The sequence below is a fragment of the Hyaloscypha bicolor genome, assembly GCF_002865645.1.
Source record: "Hyaloscypha bicolor E unplaced genomic scaffold K444scaffold_182, whole genome shotgun sequence".
Lineage (NCBI taxonomy): Eukaryota > Fungi > Ascomycota > Leotiomycetes > Helotiales > Hyaloscyphaceae > Hyaloscypha > Hyaloscypha bicolor.
The window spans coordinates 4,045,454-4,057,266 of record NW_020194684.1 but is presented as its reverse complement, the minus strand read 5'-3'; the positions used below and the strand labels follow the sequence as shown (position 1 = coordinate 4,057,266).

Here is an 11,813-nt window from a genome sequence, read left to right as displayed (position 1 = left end):
GGCAAGCATGTACCACCGGAGGTTCGTGCTCGCCATCAGCTTTTATAATGTCAGTCCTGCGACCCCTGCGCCACTGAAAATAACTCCGAAGCAAGTGCCAGAATGGCTGAATATTATATTTTCAAATTCGGTGCTTCTCGCTTTCTACCAAGTTGTTAGTGATGTTAGACGAAGGGAAGAAGGAGATGTTACCCAGTCTCGAGTACAGCATGTACAATGCCATTTGGTTGCACTCTGCAGTTCCGGTAATAGTGACTAATCGCTCATTGCTGTTGTCTTGAGGCTCGTTGATTTTGATGACACTGCCGCTGAGCTGTCTGATCTCATTGATCTTCGCGCCACCCTTGCCAATGATAGCTCCGACCATATCATTTGGAATGAAGATTTGTTGGGTCAATGGCTGGCCAGGAACCATGCCTTGCATCGGTTGAGCAGGTGGGCCGGCATGGGATTGAGGACCACCGACGTGAGGTTGTTGCGGTTGCTGTGGTCCGACACCTCCATATCCTCCAACTGCAGGCGAGCCACCGTAATGCATTGGTACCGCAGGTTGTTGATGAGAGGCTTGACCTTGAGCAGCGTATGGTTGGCCATAAGCTTGCGATGGGGTATGATGACTATGTTCAGAGCGACGGCGATTGTCGGGATGGCCATAGTTTCCGCCAGCTGGTTGCGGTACGTAAGGGACAACCTGCATACCGCCCGGAACAACACCGGCTGGACCACCACTTCGAGAAGCATAGGCTGAAGCTGCGGGACCACCAAATCGTTCCGATAGTTGCTCGAAGAGAGTGCTGCCAACATAGTATGTTGCAATGTGAACAGCATCAGCAACACCGAGAACGACAAGGGAACGTTCAGTGGACAGCGGGAGACATGCATCGGATGCGTTCAATCGAGCACCAGAAGCATCTTGGATCTCGCGAATCCTAATTCCGCCCTTCCCAATGATGGAACCGATCAGGATGTGAGGTATGAGCAGACGAAGTGGGTATGTCTTTGACTGAGCAGTAGATGCGACATCGAGATTTTCATTATTTAGTGTCCGGATGATGAGACCAAAGGCCTATACAGAGTCAGAAGATGTCAAACAAACTTCCAGTGAGAACATACCTTGGCAACTGCATCAACAACACCACTCACTGTGAGGATTCTCTCGACCGCACCCTTTTGATAATCGCTGACCGTGCACTTCGCACCAGACATTTTTCGAATTAATGAAACATTTTCTCCCCCTTTGCCAATAACAGTTGCGGCCTCAGCACTTGTAATGACAGAACGAACATGAATCCATCCACTTTCATCATGCTGCAGAGTAGATCCACCGACCGGTGGGCCTCGTGTTGTAATAGCGGCTGTGCTCTCGATCGAGTGTGATCCTACATCTGGAACCAATGTATCGCCTTGTCCATCCTTTGGCTCGACTCTTGAACCATTAGTAGAATCGGTCTTCGTATTACCATTGGAGCTGACGACGGCTGGCTCGATGCCCTCAGGTACTGGCTCCTCTGCATCGTCGCCTTTGACGATCTTATCGAGAGCCGGTCGCTTGGCTTCGGGCTGGTCATTTGGGGCAGATGGAGATGAAGGGTCTTCGAGAGGACGCTTTGTTGATTGTGTTGGGGCTGCTGTCGGTGACGACGACATCTTGCTTGCTGTGGGTTAATCTCTTCACTTAATGGGAGAGGTGATCGGGGAGTAGGAGGTCGAGAACAAGTATGGATTGATCGTTATGTACACCAGGGGTCTTCGAAGGAAAACGTGCTGGTGTTGGTGATCGGATGAAGGGAGAGAGCGTGTGCTTGAACGGGGATTGATTGTTGAGAAGAGAATGTGTGTCTGCGAAGGAGCGGGGTAGGTGTTGTGAAGACAAGGAGACAGGTCTGGAGAGAGATCTGCGAGGCTTGTGGGAGTAGAGGTTGAGGCGGATGGATGGTGAAGGTGGATAGAATGTGAGGACGCGAACTGGCTGATTGAAATTCCTCTGGGAGAAAAGCAGTAGTAGAGACCTATCCTCAAACCTTTGGGTCCTTCAATGACCAAACGTGTTGGCTGTCTGCTCTTGCGCCCGTTCGGAAGGATTCTTCAGGTGTTTCTGTTTTGTTTCGGGAAGGGACAGCGCGGAGATGGAAGGGAGGTCAAGAATAGAATCTCGATCTGGTGAAAGCTGTGGCTTGGTCGAAATATCGGGCACGAAGGAATAACAGAGAGATTGAAGCAATGCGGTCGCGAAGGTGAGACCGACGATGTTGATGGGAGAAGAAGGAGAAGAGAAGAAGTTGTTGGCTTTCTTGGTTTGCAATGCAACTTCACGCATAAATTCGGAAAGCACAAGGTCTGAGCTGGGAACTAACGTCAATTGGGAAGGCGGTGGGTAGTACTGCCGTCACGTGCGGTCAACGCGACCAAGGGACGCGTTCCTCTAAGAATGTGATTGAAGACTTCAGCTCGCCGAGTTTACCCAAAATCCTCCTCAAATCACTTACAGACCGTTAACCAAGGGCTGCACGCCTTTACGGAACCCACAGACGGCATGGACGACTCACAGCTTTCCCGCAGCGCAACTTCCTACATGGCGCGTCTTGATCGGACTCTGCAGCTGTTACAAGACAAAGTGAAGGAGCAAGAAGCTGCTCTAGAAAAGGTTGCAATCAGTTCCTAACAGTTTTGATTCCACAGCTAACGGCAACTACAGCTTCGAGCATCTTCGGCGCCGATCGAGACAGAACGCTCCGAAGATCCAAAAGTTGAGTTTCGACAACTTCAAACACTCAAGATTGCATACGAGTCCCTCACACCCAAAGAACCATGGCTTCCGCCCCGCGATTCTCCTCTTCCCGGTTTGATAGCTCTGCGAACCACTGATCGAACCGTCAGAGAGACTCGAGAAGCTATTACCAACACGGAAGTAGACTACAAGAAGATCAAGCAACGATTGGACAAGGAAAAGTCTGATCTTGCAGATGCAAAGCTCATCCAGCATGAGATACAGTCGCGGATTGTTTCGTTGCAAGAAGACATACAGGAACGCACACAGAGGTCGCCGGGCCAGATTGCGAAGGAGATGGTTGCTGAATTGAAGCAAAAGAAAAAGTACTACGATAGCGAGACGGGCAAGTTGGTCAAGGCATTCAATACCTTCATCGATGACCATCTTGCAGCCATGCTTGCTGTCGAAGAGTTAGGCGGTCCTATTGTGGGACAAATAGTGGACGTTAACGAAGAGTTACTAGAAGGTGGATTTAGCGTTCAAGGCAAGCCAAAGAAAGCAAAACCGAGCGAAGATAAACGCCAACGTCGTATTGATGAAATCTGGGGCCCGAAACCTGAAGATGACGGACGATCGAAAGAACCCTGGGATGAGAAGCGTGCGGCGGCTGCGGAGATGCGAGAGTTGACCGAGCAACTTTTGAATAGTCTTGTTGAAGCAGATGAGAACGGCACCGGCGCTTATGTTGATCTCCCGAGGGAGTCAGCAGCTGCCAGATTCCTTGTGAGGTCGAAAGTGGCCCAATTCCATCCGAGGGATGCGAGGAAACTCCGGTTGATAGATTTTGGAGGCGAGATCGATGATTGAGAACATGGAACATGCAAACAAGCAATCTCGATTTGAAAGGGATTCTTTCCCGAGCAACCACAGCTCAAATTCTTTCGCTAGGAAATTGGGCTGTCACGAAGATACCCTGGGTCCCTCATACTCTTAGAAGCTTAACGAACGACGTATGGGAAGGGTTCTAGTTCACGGGCAATTTCTGTTGCACCTGACATTTGCTCAGTACGAGATGTTGTCCGACAACCGAATGAACTCGAATAGGCGAACCCCTATTGAGACGACGTGTGGTGGGAGAAAAGTTTCTGGCACGTGATGTGTCCCGATTTCAGAAGTAGCATCTCCGAAAATACGGGGCTATCCGTAGTGAATTACGATAGTGTCATCGAATGCCAGACATTCAACTCCTATCGCTGTTCTGGTGGCTTCAATTCCGCATTATCTCTTCTTTTCGCTACTCCGAAGATCGTCATCGGCTTACCCGTCGGAAATAGCCCACTCTTGATAAGTAGTGAAGACTCCTCCATGAGCTTCTGGAAATTTAAAGGCAAGGTGTCTGAATTTGCTAACTTCTCTTTACTTTAATTTTCCATTAATTTGTGCCTAAGTCGTTTTTCCTGCACCACAACTTGATTTCCTTTCTCGTTCTCCAAAATCTTCACCACACACAACTCCCTTAGAATATTTCTTTAAGTAAATCGAACCTCTCTCAATGACCGAACCCTATCGTCTCACGGCAAGTGAAGCCGTAGCACTCATGAGAAAGGGGCAGCTTACAGTAGAAGACTATGCGAAGTCCCTTCTCGCACGTGTGAAAGATCGAGATCACGTGGTAAAAGCCTGGGCGTATCTCGATCCTGAGTTTGTGCTTGCACAAGCCGGAAAGCTCGATCAGGTAGCCCCCGAGAAAAGAGGGCCGTTGCATGGCATAGCGATTGGTGTTAAGGATGTTATTCTGACAAAAGGTCTGCCCCTTTACTCGAAACGTTGAATCTGCTCACATCAATGAATCAAGATATGCCCACCGCCCACAACTCTCCGATTTATAAGGATGGGCCAGCTGCCCTCGTTGATGCCGCGCCAATTATTACACTGCGTGCTGCAGGAGCACTCATATTTGGCAAAACGACTACAACGGAGTTTGCATCAACCACCCTCGGCGGCCCGTCAGCAAACCCACACGACCCCTCCCGCACACCTGGTGGCTCTTCCTCCGGTTCAGGAGCGGCTGTTGGAGACTGCCAGGTACGTCTTCTTTCATTCATGTAACTACTCCTAACATCTCCCAGGTTCCCATAGCCCTCGGCACGCAAACAGGAGGGTCCACCATCCGCCCAGGCTCCTTCAACGGAATTTACGCCTTCAAGCCAACCTGGGGCGCCATCTCCCGCGAAGGGCTGACACAATACAGCATGACCTGCGACACGCTCGGCCTCTACGCCCGCTCTGCCGCCGATCTCGAACTCCTCTCCTCCGTCTTCCAACTTTGCGATGACGAACCTGTTCCATCAACGCCCTTCCCTATCTCTGGATCCAAGATTGCTTTCTTGAAAACGCACGTTTGGCCAAAGGCCGGACCTGGCTTGGAGAAAGCGTGGGAGAAAGCTAAGTGGTTGTTGGAGGGGAAAGGGGCGAGTATTGAGGAGATTGAATTGCCGGAGGAGTTTAAGAGCATTTCGAAATGGCATGGAGATGTGCTTGCCGGTGAGGGGAGGACAAGTTTTCTTGGGAGTAAGTTGTGATCCCATTTTCTTTGTCTTCTTCTCGATTGGAATGGTATTAATGTTGGCAGATTATCTCCTAGCAAAGGAGAAAATGCACCCCATGCTTCACGGCCACGTTGAGAACCACACGAAGCTTACGAGGAAAGCACAACTTGAAGCGTATGATGGGTGCGCGAGACTGAGACCGGTGTGGGACGAGATCGCGAGTAAGTACGATGCTGTCTTCACTCCAGGTGCGGTAGACGAAGCTCCTGTAGGCATTGAGAGTACTGGTGATGCTGTAAGTCCCTCGCTACCCCTCCTTTTCTATTTTCGATCTTTGATTGCAGGGCCTGATGGTGTGAGCAGTCGTTCTGCAGCATGTGGACTATTCTCCAGGTTCCAGCACTCAATGTTCCGGGGTTCGCAGGTGAGAATGGGTTGCCAATTGGGTTGACGTTAGTGGGGCCAAGATATCATGATTTGCATGTTTTGTATACCGGGAAGGCTATTGGTGAGGTGTTTGAGAAGGACGGAGGCTTTCGGCCAAATCTTTTTTGATAAAGCCTTGGGTACGAAGTTCGATGCTCGCATGAGACTTCGTAATCTTACAATGCAATATGTAATAAATTTATCTAGAAAGCTCCCCCGGCCCGTTCCCCATTTGGACCTCCCGCCAAACCTCACGGCCTGGATTTCTAGTCGGAAGTATCTCCAGCAAGTAGGGCACAGGCGCCTGCCACTGAGAAGTCTCCTTCAACATCAAGAAAGAAATGCGAGACTCCGCACGCAGCCTCCAAATCCCTGTGAGTCTCCTTACTGCCTTACCCTCATTCCCAAGCCAATCGATGCTCGAATTCCAATCCAACACAGTGATCTTCCGAAGTCCCCGGAATTTGCTCGCGGAGTTCTGTACCAGATATACGAGCTCCGCCATCCACAGCCGTTCATGTAGGAGGTCTTTGATCCATGTGAATTTTCCACCCTTCTGGAGATTGCAATCCCCTTCTTCCATCACGTAGAAGGGGTAAGGGAGAGCCAACTCTTCCAATGAAGGAGGGAGGTCGTAGAAGACTGTGAGCCAGGGACAGGCTAGCTCTGCCTCGGAAGCTATTGTCGCATAAGCCTTCGGGATTGATTTCCTGTAATTTAAGGGAAGAAAAGTCCTTCAGAGATCCAAGAAGAAGCCTATCATTCATCCAGGAACGTCGCCATTCTAACCCCAGCATATCTCATGGATTCACATATGGGTTTGCGCCATGTCCTTTGGTTTTGCAGGATGTGTGAGGTAGGTTCAAGTCTAGATTCTCCAGGGTCTCTTTATGGCGACTGAGGCTTTCACCGAGATGTTGTAGAACGGTATTTTGCAGGAACCTCTGTCGAATCATGAGAAGTTCTGTGCCCAACGGAAGCTTCTGAGTGATTTGGGGATGCTGGGAATAGGAATAATGTCCTTGGATTTTGCTTGGCATTCGTCGAATGCCAAGTCAATAATGTTGGATGCCCTCGATTATCGTTTCATTAATTCTTCGTCGTACGTGATGTTAAACTCATTGAAAATCACGGTTGTCAGAATATAGAGGGAGTGAACATTTTTGGTTCTAAAAAGAGATAGGGCCTTGTCCAAGTCCAAATAGTATTCAGGTCTATGGACCTGAGAAGGTTTGGGTTAGCCCACGGATAGAGATGTTCTCTCGTCGAAAATTGATATTACAAGGTGATGATGATATATGTAGAGGTACTGTTACTTACTCCTATCTGCGGGACCGAGCACATGTAGATTGTGTGAAGATTTTCCAAGCGTCCCGCTGAACTGAGATCAGCGAGCGTGAATGCGATCCCATCTTGGGCCTGCGGTATGGAGATATATAAAGTCTTGAGTTTGGGAAGGCAAATCAAGAGAAAGGCTAGTAGGCCAGTAGGTCATTCGCATCTCGACGATTGATGCTGCTTTGGAGACAATCAACAGAAAATTCCTCGATTGGCAACTCTTCAGCGCTTTTGTGGAACAGTAGGATGTATTTGTCATAGGTCTCTTCTTCACAGGCCTCTTGATGCTCCATTTCTTCTTGCCCCAGGTTTTTTTCCGTCAGTAGAGTACTCCGTTTCTTATCTCATTCCCGGATGTCCCGTGTATGCACCAGAGCAGCCAGCTCTGGATCCAGAATGACAGTGCGTAGGAATAGAAAAGATGATTTGAAAGAGTGCTTATATCCGTGGAGCTCCCACCGAGTGTAGAATAATTTTATTGCGAAAAGCTTTGGAGATCAGTAAGAGAGAGGCTCACTCAATCTGAAACAATGGGAGTTGGAGGACTTCGGAGAACAGCTTGACCGAAAGAGCTTCGAAGCCGTTTCAATTCGACATTTTGTTCATGGTACGTATGGCCCTTGTCTAGGAGACAATATTGTTCGGACACTGAGGTTTTTCATGAATTGTACTTGCCAAGTTTGAGCTCCGAAGTAAGCTTCGCTTGGTTGAGTTAGTTGTTGGATGGCACCTGATCTTGAACTTCTGCTGCTTTGATTCCCACACAGGAATGTAATGTTATGGTAACCCAGCAGAAGTTTAGATTCCCAAATGGTGGATATATTGTTGCTGCTAAATGTTGAGAATTTGTGGAGCAAGAAATGTTCTGAATCCAATATCCGAGGGTTGCAACTCTAAAGCGGCGCAGCATGCGCGATTGGCATTTCTAGACTTCGCCAAATATGCACGCTCGCGGTGACTAAAAACAGCTCCATTATATTTTGACTATCCCAAATCAACTTGGACATTCCAAATACTGCGAGCCCATCCCAATGTTTCCCCCCATTTTCATACATGCAAAGTCTACTTTCTTTCAATGTCTCGAGAGTTCTAGGGCATTTCAAGTGCTTTCCCCTCTCGAGTCTCTGTGAAGGCCCAATTTTGACTCGGAACATTGAAAGTTGGCACCTTTTCTTTTGCACCTCGAGGTGCCGGAAGTCAAGAACCACGAGATTTTGGCGAGGGGCGCGGGTGCTAAGCGAGAAGTTAAGGGGCTGAACAACACTTCAAGACTGGGGGAATTGCTAACAGATTTATGTTTATTGCAAGGGAAAAGCTTTGAAAAGGCTAGGTATTGCCATGTGTAAGCATACATATCCCCACTGTGTAGAATAATATTATTCTGGGGCAATTCTCAGATAGGAGAAGACTTGAAGGACCACGAAAGCGTGGAGCAATGGGATCATTAGAAAAACGGGGAATTCAAGTATGTTCAAACAAAACGATACAAGCACGGATTTTAGTAGGAACAGGATAAATTGTAGCAGCGACAGTTTTAAACCTATTCCCACGCAAACGGTCCTGTCCGATCGCCTTCCCCGCTCGGATCTGGCCTGGATTATTATCGCAATGTCACGGACTTGGGAATTTTCCGAGTGGTCGGGGCAGCAGGTTAGTAGTATCAGGAGAGTCGTTACTAATCATTCCGCGTCGATATTAAAGGAGGAGGGGAAGCATTCGGTACCGATGGTGGGGTAACTCCCCCCAGCCTCCAGGCCACGTACAAATGCGTGGCGGGGCAGCTAGTGCAAGGTTCGCCCAATGCCGGAAGTCTAAAGTTTACAGCATGGTATTCCGGAATCTATCTCGGCCCCGAGGTTTTCGACGTTTCAGCAATTCAGGGAATGCATTACTGAATGGGGTGTTTGTGTTCGCTTACGTACCTATGTTTCTTCCAAGCTCAGAAGGTGGGCAATAACAGGGGTCCAGGACACGTGCCAGATTGTTTCAACTTTTTCCCGTTTGCCGGTGCAAAAATACATTCATCAATGCAGATCCTACGGAGACGGAAATTCGAGATGAATAGGCTGCGTGCTTGTCATGTGATGGCAGATCCAATTGGATCCATTGGCAATGTGCACTCCACACAGGGAGTGTGGCTGTGCGTGCAGTCGAAAAAGGAGGAGTCGCACTATTTTCTTCTACGTGGACGGTCCACGTAACAAGCACGTTTACTGTACGTCGCTGCTTGAGCAAAATTTTCTTTATTGGGACTTTTCAAGATTCCACCGCCGCTGTGCAGTATATACACTACAATTGCCCATGTTGATGGAAGCTTCATCCGACCGTCTCTGTTGGACCACTCCTCAACTAAGTCGGTTACTTCACTCATTCATTCTCTTCTTTTTCTTGGAACCCAAAATGGTCCTCCTATCTCTGCTTGTTGGCCTGGCAGCTAGCCCATTCGTTCTGGGTGCTGCATATTACCCCCGCCGTTCTACTCAGCAAGTGACCACTTCCTATGGTACCGTTCAAGGAGCTACATCAGACCTCAACAGCGCCGTCAATGTTTACAAGGGCATCCCATTTGCAACCCCACCAATTGGTGACTTGAGATGGACAGCGCCTACCGCACCGTCCAACTGGACTGGAACTCTCAATGCAACATCTTTTGGAGCCGATTGTGCCCAAAGTTATTCAGCTCTCGGCCTTTTCTCTTCTGGCAGCGAAGATATCTCAGAAGATTGTCTCTACATGAACATCTGGACGCCAGCAAATGCGACATCTACTTCAAATCTCCCCATATATGTTTGGATCTACGGTGGAAGATTTGAGGGAGGTGCTGGAAGTGTGCCTACATACGACGGTTCTCACCTTGCGTCAAAGGACATTGTCGTTGTGAACTTCAACTATCGCATGGGCCCTTTCGGTTTCCTAGCTCATCCTGAACTCAATGCTGAGTCTGGTCATAACGCTTCTGGAAACTATGGGCTTCTTGATCAGATCCAAGCTCTCACTTTTGTGCAGTCGGAGATTGCGACCTTTGGTGGTAACCCCGATCACATCACTGTTGGTGGACAGTCAGGTACGTTGCGCCTCCTCTACTTCTAATTCTTCGCATCCTGAATTGTAGACATGAGAACGTATGGCTAACTTGAATACTTCTAGCTGGCTCTGCAAGTGCTTTAGACATGATGTACAGCCCTCTCAGTAGCGTCAAGATTGTCGCAACTATTGCTGAAAGTGGGGCACGCGGCCCACACGACCCAGAAACCTATGGTTTAGCAACCGCTCATCGTACTAAAGCCGCAGCTGAGGGCAGCGGTATTACATTCTTGGCTGAGATGAATGTCACCTCCATCGCTGAACTTCGAAATGTCTCAATGGACGATCTTCTCGTCTACGATAATTCGGGGGACACCGTTCTTGACGGTACTGTCTTTAAAAATAGCTCCGCCATCCAGGAGCCACCACTTTGGCGCCCGGTCATAGACGGCTACGTTTTACCATACCTCTATGGAGAATCACTCCGGTTAAACACTCACGGTGATATTCCCATCTTGACAGGAGACAACAAGGGCGAAACCTCAGATGACACAATGACTCTCGCTGAATACGAAGAAGGCTTCACAGAGATCATGGGCAACCTATCTGCCGCCTTTTTTGAAGCATACCCTGCTACTGATGCGGCTACTGCCGGAAATATGAGCTTCGCTTTCTGGGACGACGTGAACCGCGTCTCAACGTACGACTGGGCTCAAGCTTGGTACGGCGGAGGGGCAACCAACGATGTCTTCGTCTATTACTGGACTCATGCGCCACCAAACCAAACTGCAGGCGCTTATCACGGATCTGAATTGTGGTATGTCTTTGGAAACATCCCAACTTATTACAACTTGACTTGGACTACGCAAGATTATGCCTTGCAGACCCAGATGTCGGCATACTGGGCCAACTTCATCAAGACTGGGAATCCGAACGGTGGCAATCTCACTACTTTCCCGGCAAACACTGAGAATGTTACTGAGGTTATGTGGCTGGGTGACTCGACTGGTTCTTCGTACTTGACTCAGAATACGAGCGGGTTCACAGTGATTCAAGAATTTTTCTCCCAGCAGATTGAGTTTTAGTTGGCTGTGTAGAAATGAGAGAACTTGAATGAAGAGCCTTTTCTGACTTAGGCTCACAGGTGGAGGTTGTGTACATAAAAAAAGAAATGAAACCAAGTAAACTTAACATGCATGAAGAGTAAAAGTTAGAAAGGGAGACGGTCACGTCACATGACGGTACACAAGTACAATCGAGGTTATTTGGATCTTATCTTTCAACACTCTCCTAGGCATACTATTATTCAATGTGCCCGCTCATTTCTGAGTAATTTGTATCTCCGGCCATCAACCTTCCGCAAGATTACCCCTCAGGAGTTGATGTCGAATGCGAGGCGAGAATTAAGGGTGAGAATAACACTTCAAGATATCGGCAGGACTGGCTTGGATAACTAGATTTTGCATACAAAGGCGCTGGAAAGACATTGGTACACCTTTATATGAGAAAAGAGCTAAAGGTTTCGCATATGTAAGGCGAGAATTCTTCTCACCCCTGCTTTTTCACATCGTAGAAATATATTGTTCTCCCGCATCCTGCACTTACTCATTATTTAGAAGATGGTAACTTTAACTAGATCCCTTGAATCTGGTTCGGAATTCACATATTCCGCAATCTACTTGATCTCTTGCAGAAGCGTATATTTTAGATCTAATGAGACCTTTAGCAGGACAACTCTTTTGTAATCCCTGAGGCTTGGCTTGAGC

General features: G+C 48.4%; 4 protein-coding genes across 4 annotated transcripts; 3 read left to right on the top strand and 1 right to left on the bottom strand.

Moving 5' to 3' along the window:
• Positions 1-30: 30 nt before the first annotated feature.
• On the bottom strand, positions 31-1,839 carry K444DRAFT_235601 (uncharacterized protein). The gene is made up of 3 exons (XM_024871269.1): positions 1,114-1,839; positions 193-1,066; positions 31-144 (listed from the first exon to the last, which is right to left on the bottom strand). The coding sequence occupies exons 1-3, from the start codon at positions 1,645-1,647 to the stop codon at positions 122-124; spliced, it is 1,431 nt and encodes a 476-aa protein (XP_024728537.1). The 5' UTR covers positions 1,648-1,839; the 3' UTR covers positions 31-121.
• A 616-nt stretch (positions 1,840-2,455) lies between these two features.
• Positions 2,456-4,045, top strand: K444DRAFT_574259 (uncharacterized protein). The gene is made up of 2 exons (XM_024877428.1): positions 2,456-2,644; positions 2,696-4,045. Exons 1-2 carry the CDS (start codon positions 2,534-2,536, stop codon positions 3,575-3,577), a joined length of 993 nt encoding a protein of 330 aa, XP_024728536.1. The 5' UTR covers positions 2,456-2,533; the 3' UTR covers positions 3,578-4,045.
• A 112-nt stretch (positions 4,046-4,157) lies between these two features.
• Positions 4,158-5,989, top strand: K444DRAFT_669376 (amidase family protein). Its single transcript, XM_024887521.1, has 5 exons — positions 4,158-4,515; positions 4,566-4,795; positions 4,840-5,281; positions 5,343-5,554; positions 5,623-5,989. The coding sequence occupies exons 1-5, from the start codon at positions 4,263-4,265 to the stop codon at positions 5,812-5,814; spliced, it is 1,329 nt and encodes a 442-aa protein (XP_024728535.1). The 5' UTR covers positions 4,158-4,262; the 3' UTR covers positions 5,815-5,989.
• Positions 5,990-9,423: 3,434 nt separating this feature from the next.
• K444DRAFT_545934 (prolyl oligopeptidase-like protein) lies at positions 9,424-11,132 on the top strand (the record flags this gene model as incomplete). The annotated part of the gene is made up of 2 exons (XM_024876184.1): positions 9,424-10,087; positions 10,171-11,132. 2 exons carry the CDS (start codon positions 9,424-9,426, stop codon positions 11,130-11,132), a joined length of 1,626 nt encoding a protein of 541 aa, XP_024728534.1.
• Between the last annotated feature and the right edge of the window lie 681 nt (positions 11,133-11,813).